The sequence below is a fragment of the Gopherus evgoodei genome, chromosome 4, assembly GCF_007399415.2.
Source record: "Gopherus evgoodei ecotype Sinaloan lineage chromosome 4, rGopEvg1_v1.p, whole genome shotgun sequence".
Classification (NCBI taxonomy): domain Eukaryota; kingdom Metazoa; phylum Chordata; order Testudines; family Testudinidae; genus Gopherus; species Gopherus evgoodei.
This window is the reverse complement of record NC_044325.1, coordinates 93,470,045-93,485,091: the sequence shown is the minus strand read 5'-3', so window position 1 is coordinate 93,485,091 and position 15,047 is coordinate 93,470,045. Positions and strand designations below refer to the sequence as shown.

At 42.5% G+C, this 15,047-nt stretch overlaps 1 protein-coding gene across 5 annotated transcripts in view; it reads right to left on the bottom strand.

The window, feature by feature from the left end:
• Positions 1–15,047, bottom strand: part of METTL15 (methyltransferase like 15) — a 217,479-nt gene that overhangs the window by 108,477 nt on the left and 93,955 nt on the right. For all 5 annotated transcript variants that reach the window (XM_030560219.1, XM_030560220.1, XM_030560221.1 and 2 more), the window contains one exon: positions 12,414–12,550. In XM_030560219.1, the coding sequence (XP_030416079.1) occupies positions 12,414–12,550 (137 nt within the window). The remainder of the gene's footprint in view (positions 1–12,413; positions 12,551–15,047) is intronic.

The following is a 15,047-nucleotide window of genomic DNA, read 5'->3' as shown; positions in this document are numbered from 1 at the left end:
TTTGAGATGTACTGATTAAAAGTATTATATAAAAGCGAGGTCTTTTGATTATTACCTAGCCACAGTAGCATATCAACTGTAAACTTAGGTGCAAACTACAACTGCCTACATGACCATTAACTCCTACCAAAAAACATTTTTCTTGCAGTTTAAAACACCAGGAAATTAAATTTAAAAATCTTCATTAACACAGCATTAAGGTTGCCCAGTGATAGCTCACGCCGTTCTAGAACATCAAATTCAGCAAAGGTCAAACTTGTGAAAACCAGGAAATATAGTTAAGGTAAAAGCCCACACAACCTTATCTCTGCCTCTTTGAGTGATGCCCCAATATGCCCACAACACACACTCCCACTTTTCCTTTTCTTTGTAATAGGCAGGTGCTAGCTGCTCTTGCCCTATGCTCAAACACTGAGCTTGCTCCTCGACAGAATACCACACTTGTAAAATTTAAACAATCATTTCATAACCTTTTACAGCCCTTTCACACTTGAACACAGCTAAACCTATACTTCTCTGACTCATCATAAAATCCATACACCACTCTCACATCTCACCTCACTACTGACAATACTCATGGTAAGAAGACCCCAGTGCCCTGCTACTGATATAAGCTACACAATTGTGCATTGAAATGATGTGGACTAGAGCATCAAGCTGCATATATGCCTCCTTCCTTTGATAACACACGAGGGGACTCAGAACCTGAGCTCCTGAGATCACAATCACAGCTCATCCAAGATGCTCCAACTTATTCCTCCACCATTCAATACAGCTACACCTAACACACTGAATGCAGTTGGAGTTCATTCAGGTAATTCCTAACAGCTATTGATAGCTCTGAGGGGAGACGCAGAGTTAAGGCTACGTGGATGTTTACCTTAACTCTATATTCCCTGGTTTTCACACGTTTGAGTTTTGCTGAACTCAACACAGTGGAAGGGCACTGGCTATCAACGGGCTACCTTAACTCTGCATTAACAATTTTTTTTGCCATTTAATAGATGGGTTGGTTCACCATCATAGGAACTGTTCAACAGGGCACAACATTTCAGAATACAAAATCCTCTGAGTAGTGTGTGCCAGAAGATTCCTTGGGGTGGGTTCATTGGACAAGACGGAGGATTCAAATAACCTCACTGGCCGATGGCCTAAAAGAAGGAAACAGGAGAATTCACTTTGCTGTCTGTGGGTTTATATTACTGTAGGTGACTGGCATGCTTCTTTCTCCCCTTGTTATGGAATACATTGGCCACCAGGGACGGGTAAGGAGGTCCTTCCCTTGCAGCAGGATGGAAGGCAGGGACAGGAAGGGGGGTCTTCTGGCCCACCTGCCCTTTTAGCAATTGCTTTCCTTTTTTTTTTTTTTTTTTTTTTTTTTTGAGAAATATAGGTTAGCTAATAATGGCTGGTACTGAATGCCAGGTTTGTTGTGCTTCCAGCATGCTCAGGGCCACAGACCACTGTTATGGATTACGTCAGTACAGTATAACTTTTTTTTTATAAATCATCTTGAATATAAATTGTATTCCCAAACTCTTTACAGAATAAAATATTAGGGCAGTGGCCAGTATCTCGCACACACTTTTTCAAAAACTGTGCAGTAGTGAAGTCAGTAAGTGAAGGGAAAGAGAAATTAAGAAGCATAGATGAGAAAAGGTTAAGATGAGATTTGAAAAGGGTTGTAGGGTGGATGAAACATATATGGTTGCAGAAGAGAAGGCTGTTACTCAAATAGTGGTGAAATTTTGAGAAGGGACAGAAGAAGGCTAGCAATAAAGAGAACACACAGAGTAGAAAGGGAGGACAAGCAAGTAAGGTCTGTCAGAAGTAGGTTGATTTAAGCCAGCTCAGCGTTTTATTAATTAGGGGACTTCTGAATAGAGAACCAGAGAAAGTATTAGAGGAGGTGATATTTTATGTACGAAAGCAGGCAGCAATACTCTATACATGATGGAGTCTAGATAGCTGGAATTTAGAACGACAACAGAGGAGGGAGTAGCACCCAAGAAGTTCAACACAACCTTTAGGAAAAGATAAAAAATAAACAGTGGAAAAACACTACTAGCCTTTAATTTAGTGACATTTGAAGGTGACCTTGAGAGACCTAAATGGCATTGTCCCATCAATTTATCTATCCTATCTTTATTGAGAAGATAGCCAGGGTTAGCTTGCACAGACAGTGATAACTTTTACTTTAGAAAGGATTGGAGCTAAATGTAACAGCAATAGTATATAATACATATAAACATGATTACTTTCAATATGCCATGCCTATAGAGTAGAAAAATATCATCCTTCATCCTGTAATCAAAAGTAACAAACCTACAAAGTAAAGCATCAAAATCAAAACACTGAAAACACAGATAAAAATCACAAACATATAGGTAAAAGTTTAACTAAAATGAATTTACTGTAATTTACAAACAGTGTTTTGGTTTCCCTCTGGGGCACTATAATCTGTATTCTAAACTTTCCCCAGACGTTCAAAAGCTACTGAATTTAGAATTCTATCCAATCATATAAACTTAATTTCACATTGAAACTAAAACCCACAACCCCAGCCACCACACACTTTACATTGCCAATAAAAATATATATTATAGTTCATATAAATATGGAATTCTATATTACTGCTTTTACTTATTCTTACTTCTGGGCCATGATTTCTCATACAGCATAGTGTAATATAAAGAACACATTGTCTCCTGTGCGTAGGCTCTGTGTAGGTTTCTCAGCCTTAAAAGCATGCAATCATACTGGTTAATTGCTAGATTTCAGCCACCTTTCTAGCCTCTTTCAGTGGGCGTAAAAGGGTTTATTTGTAATATATATTGCTGTTGACAGAATTTTATCTTGTTCTTCTGGAATCTCAGCAGCAACTGTCAAGTTAGAGGCTTCCCCAGAAAGCACGTCAAAGGATTCCCACCCACTCATTGAATATCTAACAGGATCTGACCCATTTTTTCCTTATTAAAGCATCAGTACACATTTTTTTTTCTGGAGGGGGGTGAGGAAGAATCTTGACGATGCTTGAAACAGAAAAGGAGCTAATGTATGCAAGAACTGAAGTGGGAACTGTACACTGTTTACTTTTTATTTCTTACTAAATCACTTCCAAGGTGCTAAAAACCATATTTAAAATGCAAAGAACACATTTATTTTTTCTTGATTTTGTGAATACGATGTTCTTATTTGGTGATTTACAGCTCTAGATGTCTTTTGCCAAAGCCTGAGGAAGACTACACTTATAATTGCTGACTATGGAAAAATACCATGAATTAGCTTTACTTATCTTTTCTTACTGTTCCACTGGGCATATTTCTGCAGTTTGGGCAATAATGGTCTCATAGCTCAGTATTCATGATACTAGAGTGTGTGCAAAAATTAAGCATGAAAAATAACCACAGTTAAAATATGATTTTACTAAGGTTATTAAAATAGTCAAATGAGAACAAATAAAAATAATATTCTATAGCAATCAACTTTAAATAACACTTAAAGACCACGGCATTAGGACTGATTATTGCAAATGCAACTGAGCATCATTACTAATTAAATGTAAGAACTAGAGATGAAAAAGGCCTATTGCATCATCTAGGCCATCTCCTGGCCAGTGCCAGAAATAAAAGAACTCCATTCATGAAGAACCTGTCTTCTGAGACTTAAATAAATACTTGACACATCCAACCTAACTTCCAGGTTACTTGAAACAAATTCACATCACCACAGAATCATAGAACTGGAAGGGACCTCGGGAGGTCATCTAGCCCAGTCACCTGCACTCAAGGCAGGACTAAGTATTATCTAGACCATCCCTTGTTATCTTTCAGGTACATCATGTATAACTGATGCTCAATCAATGCAGGCAAAAGTGCTTGACAAATTACAAGACTGAACTGCACTGCATTTGGTGTTTTTGCCCCCACCCCACAGTAGTTCAAAGTTGATTAAAATATTTCTTAGTTGATCACAGACAAAAAACAGTTACTAACCTTTCGTAACTGTTGTTCTTTGAGATGTATTGTCCATGTCCATTCCATGTTGAGTGGGCGTGTGCTGCGTGCACCGTTGCCAGAGATTTTTACCTCAGTGGTATCCATTGGGGCAGCTCTAGTGCCCTCTGGAGTTGTGCGTTTATGTGTCAGTATAAGGGGCACTGCTAGCCTTGCACTCTCTCAGCTCCTTTTTGTCAGTTAACGCCAACAGATGGCTAAGGAGGATGGGTCATGGAATGGATATGAGCAACACATTTCAAATAACAAGGTTAGTAACCGTTTTTTCTTCTTTGAGTGCTTGCTCATGTCCACCTTGTGTTAGGTCACTCACAAGCTGTACCCCAGGAGATGGGCTCAGAATTCATGGACATGCTGACTGCAACACTGCTCTTCAAAAATTGACATCATCTCGGGCCTGTTGGGTGATGACATAGTGAGACATGAAGCCTAACAAGAGAAACACTTTCACTTGGCCAAATAGGTAGCTCTGGTGAAAGACTTTCTACTGCTTAGCAAGATCTGCCGAACCTGTTCCAAGCAGACCTGTTTTTCAAGGTTCATATATGTAGCATCCATGCAGTTAAATGCAAGAAGGCGCAGTTCGGGTGAAATTATCATGCATGTGAAATCAGGTCTGGATGGAGTGGGAGCAAGAATGCAGCTCCCACTGAGAGATCCAGGAGCACGTCAAAGCAATTCTGGCACGGCCACGCTGGTGCTATCAGAATAACTCTTGCCTTGTTCCATTTGATTTTTAGGTGGACCCTGTGAAGTAAGGGGGTTGGGGTGTAAAGTTGGGGTCTGTCCATGAGAGAAGGAAGAGCATCGGAGAGGGAGCCCAGGCTCTGTGCAGTGAACAAAACTGATGGCATTTCCTTCTGCCTGGTGGTAAATAGGTCCACCTGGGGAGGACCCCATCTTTGAGGAATGAATCTGGTGACCTCTGGGTAAAGGGACCACTTGTGGTTAGAGGAGAAGGATCTGCTGAGGTGATCTGCAAGTACATTCCAGACGTCCGGGAGATGTGACATTTTGAGATAAATGGAATGCTTCACGAACAAGTCCTTTAGATGGATGGCCTCCTGACACAAGGTCAAAGATCGAGCCCCTCTCTCCTTGTTGACGTAAAACATGGTTGCAGTATTGTCTGTCAGGACCTATACCATGTTACTTGAGATCTGGGAGAGGAACTTGGGCATGCTAAGCGTACCACCCTGAGCTCCCTGATGTTTATATGCAGGGAGAATTCATCTTGGGACCAGAGGCCGAGTCCTGAGATTGTTGAGGTGGGCTCCCCACCCTAAGGCCGACACATCTAAGAGATAACAAGGGGCATCCCCCATCATCACTGATCTCAGGTTTTTCCACCAGTCCAGGGAGGTGAGGACCAGGGGAGGGACCATGAGCACTGAGTCCAAGTGGTATACTGATGCTAGCCACATCTGGAGGAGCCTGACGCTCAGCCTCGTATGGTGAACCACAAAAGTACAAGCTTCCATGTGACCCAGCAGCTTGAGTCACACTCGAGCTTCTCGTGATTGGGTGGGCCATGACTTTGGATAGGCATTGGAGAGGAAGCTCTTTGGATAGGCATTTCCTGTTCTACCTGCCTGGATCCAGGGAAGGAATAATGGAGACCAGGGAGACCATGCGAAACTTCAACTTTTTACAAGACTGGTTGAGGAAACAGATGCAGGATCTGTCTGAGGTCCCCTTTTGCCTTCAAGATAAGGAAGTAGCAGGAATAGAACCTTTTTCCTTTCATGTCCCGAGGGACCTCCTCCACTGCCCCCAGGCACAGGAGGTTCTAAATCTCTTGAATGGGATGGTGAAGAGGGTAGGTGGAAGGGAGTGGCAGCCAAAAATTGCAGGGAATAGCCCCGAGATACTATGTTCAGCACCCAGTGGTCCAAGGTGACCTGCAACCAGGCTGAATGGTAGGGATGAAGATGGTAAAGGAAGAACAAGGTGGATCTGGGAAATTGACAGCGGCACTGCTCTCGAGCGCAACTTCAGAACGAGCACTTCTGGCCCCCAGGATGCTTTGCCAGGCTGGGCTACGCAGGTGAGCGGGAGGGAGGAAGGGCAGCGAGAACGAAAACTCGTGTCTCTATCCCTTCTCCTTGCAAACCCCTGATGAAGCTGCCAAGGCCTTGGTGGCGGGGGCGGCTGGAACTGCTTCTGTGCAGACTGCAGCATATGCATGCCCAGTGAGCAAAGGGTGGCCTGAGTGTCCTTTAACCCGTGCAGCATCACATCTGTCTGTTTGGAAAAGAGATCATTCCCATCAAATGGGAGGTCCTGGATTGAGGTCTGCGTCTCTTGGGAAAGGCCGGCACTCTAACACGAGGAGCAGCGCTTCATAACCACTGCCACGATGACCACACTGGCTGCTGAGTTTGCAGTGTCCCACGCCATGTGGAAAGAGCACCTAGCCGCTGAGGTGCCCTCCTCTACTAGGGTGCCGAATTCTTGACCCAAACCCTGCAGGAGATACTCCTTGAACTTACGGAGGGAGTCCCATAAATTAAAATTGTATCTGCCCAAGAGGGCCTGATGGCTTGCCACCAGAAATTGCAGGCTGGCAGTGGAATTTTTCTTCTAAAAAGGTCCAGTCTTTTGGCCTCTTTATTTTTGAGAGTTGAGCTGGCGTGCCCCTGCTTGTCTGTTTTGTTAGCTGCAAAGACAACCAGCAAGCCTGGAGGTGGATGAGTATAAAAGGTACTCGAACCCTTTGGCCGGGACAAAGTACTTCTTTTCAGCCCTTTTGGAGATGAGAGGGGTGGACGACGGGGTTTGCCAGAGGGCCTTCACAATTTTGAGGATGCTGTCATACTGCTAGTGCAACACGGGCAGGGGTGGAGGTCTGAGAGGACACTGAACAAGGCATTCATCTGCTTGTCCATCTCTTCCACCTCTAGGCCCAAGTTCTCGGCCACCCATCGAAGCAGGGCCTGGTGTTCTTTAAAATCATCTTGCGGGCTGGCCCTCTAGAGTCCCCATGACCACCTCGTCGAGGGATGAAGATGATGATTGTACGACCAAAGGAGGCCCTGGGGCATTGTCCCCCATGGGAGAGGGAGGTTTAGGGGTGGGTATAGTCTCTTCTACTCTGCCTTGACTCTGGGATCAGGGAGTCCCACAGATTAAAATCATATCTCCCTAGCAAAGCCTGCTGGTGGGAGATACGTAGTTGAAGACTTGTCTGAGGGTGGCTTCCATGAAGACAACCTTCAGCCTGATGTCCCTGTCATTTTTATTGTGGGGTCTGAAGTCCCAAGAAATCTGGTACTTGTCCCTCACATGGGTTACCCCGAGCACTTCAAGCAGCTAAACTGCAGGTCACTCACAGGCATAGGTTTGCCACAAGAGGAACAAGGCTTGAAGCCTGGTGACTGGGGCAAGCCCAGCCTCTGGGGCAAAGAAGTCTCTCGATGATAGGAACTAACTATATACACTAACTCTACCAGTAAAAACTATACACACTAAACTATGGTAACTATGAACGAAGGAGTAGTCTAAAAATCACAAGGAAGAAGAGTCATTCCAGCAACTGTCACGGGCGGTAAGAAGGAACTGAGAGGGTGAGGGCTGGCGGTGCATAAGTGCATGGCTCCAGAGGGCACCAGAGCCAGCTGAATGGATACCACTGAGGGAAAAATCTCTGGCAACAGTGCACACAGCATGCACACACCTAACATGGAATGCATATGAGCAAGCACTTGAAGAACAGTCCAGTCAAAATGTATTTTAATTTATACATACACCAAAAATGCTCATTTCAATTTACAACTGTGAAGCAGAACTGCCACCCCAAAGCTAGTGAGATTAATAAAGGCTGTGTATGCCATAAGGAAACAGTTTTTCTGCTTAAAGATGGCAATCTGAATTATGAACATGAACTACTGAACAAGATAGATACATTTATTATCTCTCTGGGGAAATCAGTTCATTCCAATGCTGTATAAATGGGAGTTTTGTTTTGTTTTGTTTTTTCTCCCTACAAGACTGCATCTGTATGTTCTGAACTATTTAACTGTGTGATTTAATTCTCTCTTAGCTGGTCAAGTAGTGATTTCTCAAACAGTGGTTGCGAGATATGCTACTTCAGAAAGAATCCACAAAGATTCTTTTGATGGACATGAGTCTATAGCGTTGAGAGCCTCAACTTCAGTGCCCATATGAATAGCTTCATATCAACTTATTGACATGAAGAGGAGTGAGGAGGCCCTTCTGCATTTCACATTGTCATAATAAATTACATCAGCTGTAATTCTGTGATTAGACATCAGCATGTCTTATGTAAACAAAAGTGAAGAAGGGAGGAGAAAAGAGAATTCCACTTTGGAAACAAATACAGTTTTTGTTTCTATGGGTAGAATAATACCTGGCACTTCCAAAACTTTTCATCTAGTTGGGAAAGCAAACCTCGCCAGAAAACAGGCTGAGTAGGGTATCTGTTCATTAGGGGAAAATGGACTTTAAGTCAGAGGACTATCAATCTATAGAGCAGCGTAGGCATCTTCCTCTTTGTTTTGTGAATGCTGCCTTGATATCCTGGATGTAAGATTTGGACTAGCTGAGTCTATTTATTCCCTTTTGTGATACTTCTATACAAAATGGTACAGAAGACTTAACAGGAAAGGTTTTGTTATTCTAGTGGCAACCTTGTGAGTCAGGGAGTTGGAGATTCCATCTGTGTAGTCTGTGACTATGCTACGGCGTTACACCGACATAGATATGGAGGTGTACCTGTGCCACTGTAGCATCTGTATAGTAGACATGGCGTCGAACTGAGTTAATGCCATCATGAACATACAGAGAACATGTGGGAGCTGTCTAAGTAGCTGTTGCCAGTGTGGTGAGGGGAGGGAGAAAAGCCAGCCTCTGCCCTCTCCAGGACTCATCATATAGGCTCCTTTGTGGGCATCACATGGGGCAGGAAACCCGTACCTACTGGGGGGGGAAGGGAAGGGAAGGGAAGGGAAGAGAAGCCTTGCTGGACTTCCTCACATAACTTTCCGCTCCTGTTCTTATCACCACACTGGGGGCTCCATATGTAGACAGAGATCCCAGAGGTGGGGAAGAGAGAGGCCAGGCTTCCTTCAATCACCCCCAAGACCCATCATGTGGTGCTCGTGGCCAATTTCCCCTCTGGGAGCACCATATGAGACAAGAGTGCCAATTCCCAGGAGTGGAGAGAGTCAGAATGGTCAGGCTTCCCCCAGCTCCAAACTCATTGGATCCCAACACTTGGACCCAGAGATCCATTGCACTTTGGATAATAGCCATCTCCTGATGCCAGCTAGTCTAATTAGTCCGGTGTACCTCAAGCAGTGGCAGCATCTGCTGCAGTGCTGAAGGTTCAGCTTTCAAACTGCTGATGATTCATTCAGAGAGTTGCACACAAACCATGTTCCTTTAAAAGAAAGCTTGTAATTACATTTAAAAAACTAAATCAAAAGAACGTTGTTTCGGGTTGAAAAGTGAAGCACTGGGAAGTTAAGAAATGCCAGAATTAAGGTTGCCTGAGCAATCCTAATTCACCTCCCTTGTGCGTATACATTATGATAATCTTGATTACATTACTACATACTATTATTTAACAGGACCTCCTTCAGTGGCTAGAATGGATTCACGAGAAGGCAAAATTAAGATGATGCCCCTACATCTGGCATTTCCTAACTTTCAAGTGCTTGACTTTGCAACCTAAATGAAGTATTTTTAACACAGCTATTTTGTATTTAACTATTTACAGTGTTAATATAGGATTGTTGTAATCTGCACTATCTGCTGTTCTCTGATCTGTCGTGCCAATTAAAATCAGAGGCATTGGGACTGCTCACTATCCCAATGTAATATCAAGAGGAAGACTGTTAAGGGATTGTATGTCTGGACTGTCCTCCCTGTTGATATAATGGCTGCTGAACAGTGTCAAAGCTGGGGTAATAATGAGCAGCAGTAAAGTAAGGAGAAGGAGACCTAATCTTTCCCTTTGTTAGACTCAGATGAAAAACTCCCCCTCTTCTGCCTGACTTGGGAGAGTTCTGCACTTCCAGAAGTCATCTCGGGCTAGGAGGTGAGGGCTCAACAGCTGGGGGCACTGAAGTGGAAGCAACACGAGAGTTGATAGCTGTTTAAGTCATTTCTGAGGCCCCTAGCCTTTCAACAGTAAAGCAGCAGCATCTTAGGGGCTGCGGAGAATGTATAAAGATGAGATGCCCAAGCCAGGTGTCTCCTCTCCCCTAAAGGAGGATCTGTCCCTCCTTCAGTTTCCTCTCTTCTTTGGAAGAAAGATAAATCTAATACACAGGTTATACAGAGACTACATAAAATCTCTTTTGAAATACTGTAAAGTCTTCTAAAATGCTGGAAGTTTCCCTCCCGCAAAAAAACAGTTTTTCCAGAACAAGCTCCCAGGAACTTCAGTTTTATCTTTTTTTTTATACCAAAGCAATTTCCACATCCTGGTCAAGTCAAAACAATAATATTTTTAGAAATGTGCCTCCTCATTTGCATACTTTTATGTACAAGCATGCCAACACGCTCTTTGTTTGGCTGGCCATGGAACTGCTACTTGAGGCCAAACTGCCTTCAGTTACCTTGTTATTTTGTCCTCATTCTCTTCCCTTTACTTTGGCCCATCATTGAAGATGGAGCAATGCTATGTCAGCACACACCACTGAAACTTATGATGACAACCACTGGTGAGTTGCCTGGTTAGTATTTTGATCTACTTTTACCAAATTACCACTACTCCAGGCAACACAACATATGTCTGCTCCCTATCTGCCCACAGTTACCCACAAATTAATGTTCTGCTGCCTCCTAATATACTTCATCTGTTCTACTTATTTCACCAAATAGGCTCTGATTCTGAGAATTCCTTCTGTCTTTTGTGCTCTCCAGTTTGTGTACTTGGCTTCTCCGTTTCCAATATATTTTCCAGAATCTTCCACAAACTGTAAGCCATCTTGGCTTCTAATTCACCTCTCCCATCTGCTTCTTGTCCTTTGTCTCTCACCTCTTCTTCTTTATCTATTACTGTTTCCTCTCCATCCACTATGCTTTGAACCCAATTTATTAGCTCACACATATACCCATGCCCAATACAGATAGTAATGTAGGAGCACTATTCTGGCTGTTTTCACTCACCCAGTCAGTCAGTGCTTCCAAGGCGAGTTCAAAGATTTGACTCCTTTTTGAAGATAATGTTAGTTATCCATGTCATCTGATGAGTTCACAAATAGTTACCTTTAAGTTCTATGAAACAAGGCAATAGGTCTCCTGGAATTCCAAATAGTAATGTGGAACTGCTACATGGGGCAGCATAAATATCAGGCATAAAATTGAGCACACAGAGATAGTGCTCATGCTTCAGAATGTCATTTCACCAAATGATATCAAGAAATAAACTATATAATCTATCCCAGTCACCTGTACTAATGTAATTATTGTAAACTATTAGCTTTGGGATGAACATTAGGCGTTTCAGAACAAAAAAAAAAAAGATGCTTGTGTTACAACTGAGACGTGAATTGCGCATATAAGTTAAATTAAATTGCTATGGGAAAACAGAATAAATGTTATGTGCAACAAAGAGAAAGGAAGCTGAAAGACTTCAACATTTAATCTAAAAGCATTTTTGCTATAGATTTGAATAAGTCGCCTCTTTATTAAAAAAAGAATCAAAGAATATAACATTTGTAATATTAACAAAGAAATTATTAAAATACATTTCTTAAGAGCACTATTGTATTTCCTGTCCTTTTCTGCCTAGCAAATTAAGATCTGAGTAATATATGGGCACAGGAGTCTGTGCTAGCAGATCCTGTGACGTAAGATTGTGACCTTGTTTACTTGATGACTAAATTCTGAAGCCAGCGGCACAAGTCACAAAGTACAGCAGGAAATATAATACTGAAACTCAATAAATTATCTTTATTTGTTTTTTATGAATCCGTCTAGTGTAAATGAGTCACAGCTAAATTAGCTCATAATTTAATTAAAAACTAAACTTTTATTAAATCAATTTCTTGTCTGTTGTGAAAGATTTCTTTTGTGGCAAAACTAATTTGGTGTGCAATAAAAAATTTTTAAATGCAAGCTTGTTACTAGAATAATCCCAAATTAAACTGATCACACTCAGTTTTAAACACTGCAGTGACTAGCTAAAGCACACAGGGCAAGTAGCAGCAGAGAAAATGCATTAAATTCAAGCAGTCTCATAAAAATTTAAGCCTTACATGCAAAAAAGTCAAAAGTGACTTTAGGTAGGTTTCTTTCTTTTAATGAAACTAATAGGCACATACTGTAGTACTATAACCATTTAAATGTATACACAAAAGATAAAGTATGGTGCTTGACACCCCATAAATACCATAGATAAGACAAGAAAAGCAGAATTCTACTTACGGATATGATTCTGAAAGTTGCCGAGCTATTTTATAAGCTGCTGGGTCTCTGTCTAGTGCATATATTGTAATATCAGTTACTTTCTGTAGAAGAGCTGTAGTATGACCTCCTGCTCCAAACGTCATATCAAGCATACGCTGTTGAATGCAAAAGAAATAATACTGTTACTTAATAATATAAGGTAAAGAAACCTACTGTTGATTTAAGCCTTTTCTAGTTAACCTCTCTAATATGGTGTGGAAGAATAAATATTAAATCCATTTCACAAGCTTTTTTTGAAAACATTTTAAAGCAATTTTCATTGAACATGCTTCAAAGAACAGCACAAACCAATTCACATTTATTTTCTTTTGCTCAGATTGTGATCCCACATGGAGGGGAGCCTCTATGCAGAAGATGAGGTCAGTCACTTCTCTGCAACTTCATATCTCCCCTTTCCCCTTCCTCCTTACTTCAAAGGAGGTTGAAGGGTCTAAGCACTTCACAGGATTACTCAGCAACTTGTAGAATTTTGCATAAAAGGAAGGATGATGAGTATGTACAAAACACCAGTGGTTCACTTCTTTTCTGGATCCCAACTTGTGATGGGCTGGCAAACGAACTCCCTTACAAGCTGTCCCCACATTTCACATGCTGCCACTACTAAAGCTGTCTCTTGTCTCTTTCCACTTTTCTGCATCTGCTTTTTATTCCCCTTTTCATTTTTTTCCCTTTCATATGTATATATTTTTTCCTTTTTGCATCATGAATCTCTCTCCTTTTCTCTTGTTGCACCTCTTCTTATTTCTCATTCAAAGGCTACACACTGCTTGGGTTTAGCTGCAATGCAGGTTTCCTTTAAGCTAAGTAGAGTCCTACAGAAGAAAAAGAAAATAACTGATATTTGGACCACTGGTCTGAAGCTTGTACTTGTACCCCTTCTGTACTGAACACGTGAACTGTTCCAAAATTAGGGCCTTCCAGAAAAACAGGAAGGAAAAGTTGGTAGCTTTCAAGGAACTGCTTGTCTAAAGGAGCACATTTACAGAGACACTGTAATCCAGGCACTGTCTATACACTAACATTAGGAGTCTGGGTAGCAAACAAGAGGAACTGGAATTGCTCATTTATAAGCATAAATTTAATCGAATTGGTATTACTGAAATCTGGTGGGATGATTCTCATGACTGGAATTTTAAAATCAATGGTTATGAGCTATTTAGGAAGGATCAAGAGGGCAAAAAGGAGCAGGGAGTAGTATTCTATATAAAATATGGATTAATTTGTTTCCGAGTCACTGATAACTCAGAAGAAAATTATCTTGACTGATTTAGATCAATGCCTTAACAGATAAAGCAGAAGTTGGGGTATTAGGGGAAGTCTACACCGGCAGTGTTACATCGCCAGCAGTTACAGCTCAGAGAGCGCTGAAGGGAAACCACTGTTGTGTGTTCACACTGACAGCTGCATGTGCAATAGCGTGTTCACATTTACGGCACTTGCAGTGATATTCGGAGTGGTGCACTCTGGGCAGCTATCCACAAAGCATCTCTTCCTCTTCTGAAGCTAAGAGTTGTGGGAAGGAAGAGAGCGTCACAGGGCACCCTGGGTCCTGTCCCAGTGCCTGTGATTCATTGCTTCACATCCCAGCAATCCCATCCTGTGAATACATCTGCATTTGGTGCCATCTTTCAACAGTTTGTGTACTGCGTGTTCTGCCTCTTCATTCTGCAGGAATGGATCCCGCACTGTTGACCAACATGCTGCTAGCTCTCACTAACACGAGCAACAGTGGAGTTATTCCTTAAACTAAAGAGGCAAGAACAGTTCAACATAGATCTCGCCACGCGTAGTAGCTACGACACAAGACTGCTTGTGGCATTCACAGAGGTGCTGACCACAGAGGAATACAACTTTTGGGCTCAGGAAACAAGCACTGAGTGGTGGGATCACATCGTCATGCATGTCTGGGATGATAAGCAGTGGGGGGCAGAACTTTCGGATGAGGAAAGCCACATTCATGGGACTATGGGTATGTCTACACTACAGGATTATTCCGATTTTACATAAACTGGTTTTGTAAAACAGATTGTATAAAGTTGAGTGCACGCGGCCACACAAAGCACAATAATTCGGTGATGTGTGTCCATGTACCGAGGCTAGCATTGATTTCTGGAGCGTTGCACTGTGGGTAGCTATCCCGTAGCTATCCCATAGTTCCCGCAGTCTCCCCCGCCCATTGGAATTCTGGGTTGAGATCCCAATGCATGATGGTGCAAAAACAGTGTCGCGGGTGATTCTGGGTAAATGTTGTCACTCATTCCTTCCTCCGTGAAAGCAACGGCAAACAATCATTTCGCGCCATTTTTCCCTGGATTGCACTGGCAGACGCCATAACATGGAAACCATGGAGCTTGTTTTGCCTTTTGTCACTGTCACCGTATGTGTACTGGATGCTGCTGACAGAGGCGGTACTGCACTGCTACACAGCAGCATTCATTTGCCTTTGCAAGGTAGCAGAGATGGTTACCAGTTGTTCTGTGCCGTCTGCTGTGCCACTGTAAATTGGCGATGAGATGACGGTTATCAGTCGTTCTGTACCGTCTGCTGCTGTCATGGGTGCTCCTGGCTGGCCTCGCTGAGGTCGGCCGGGGG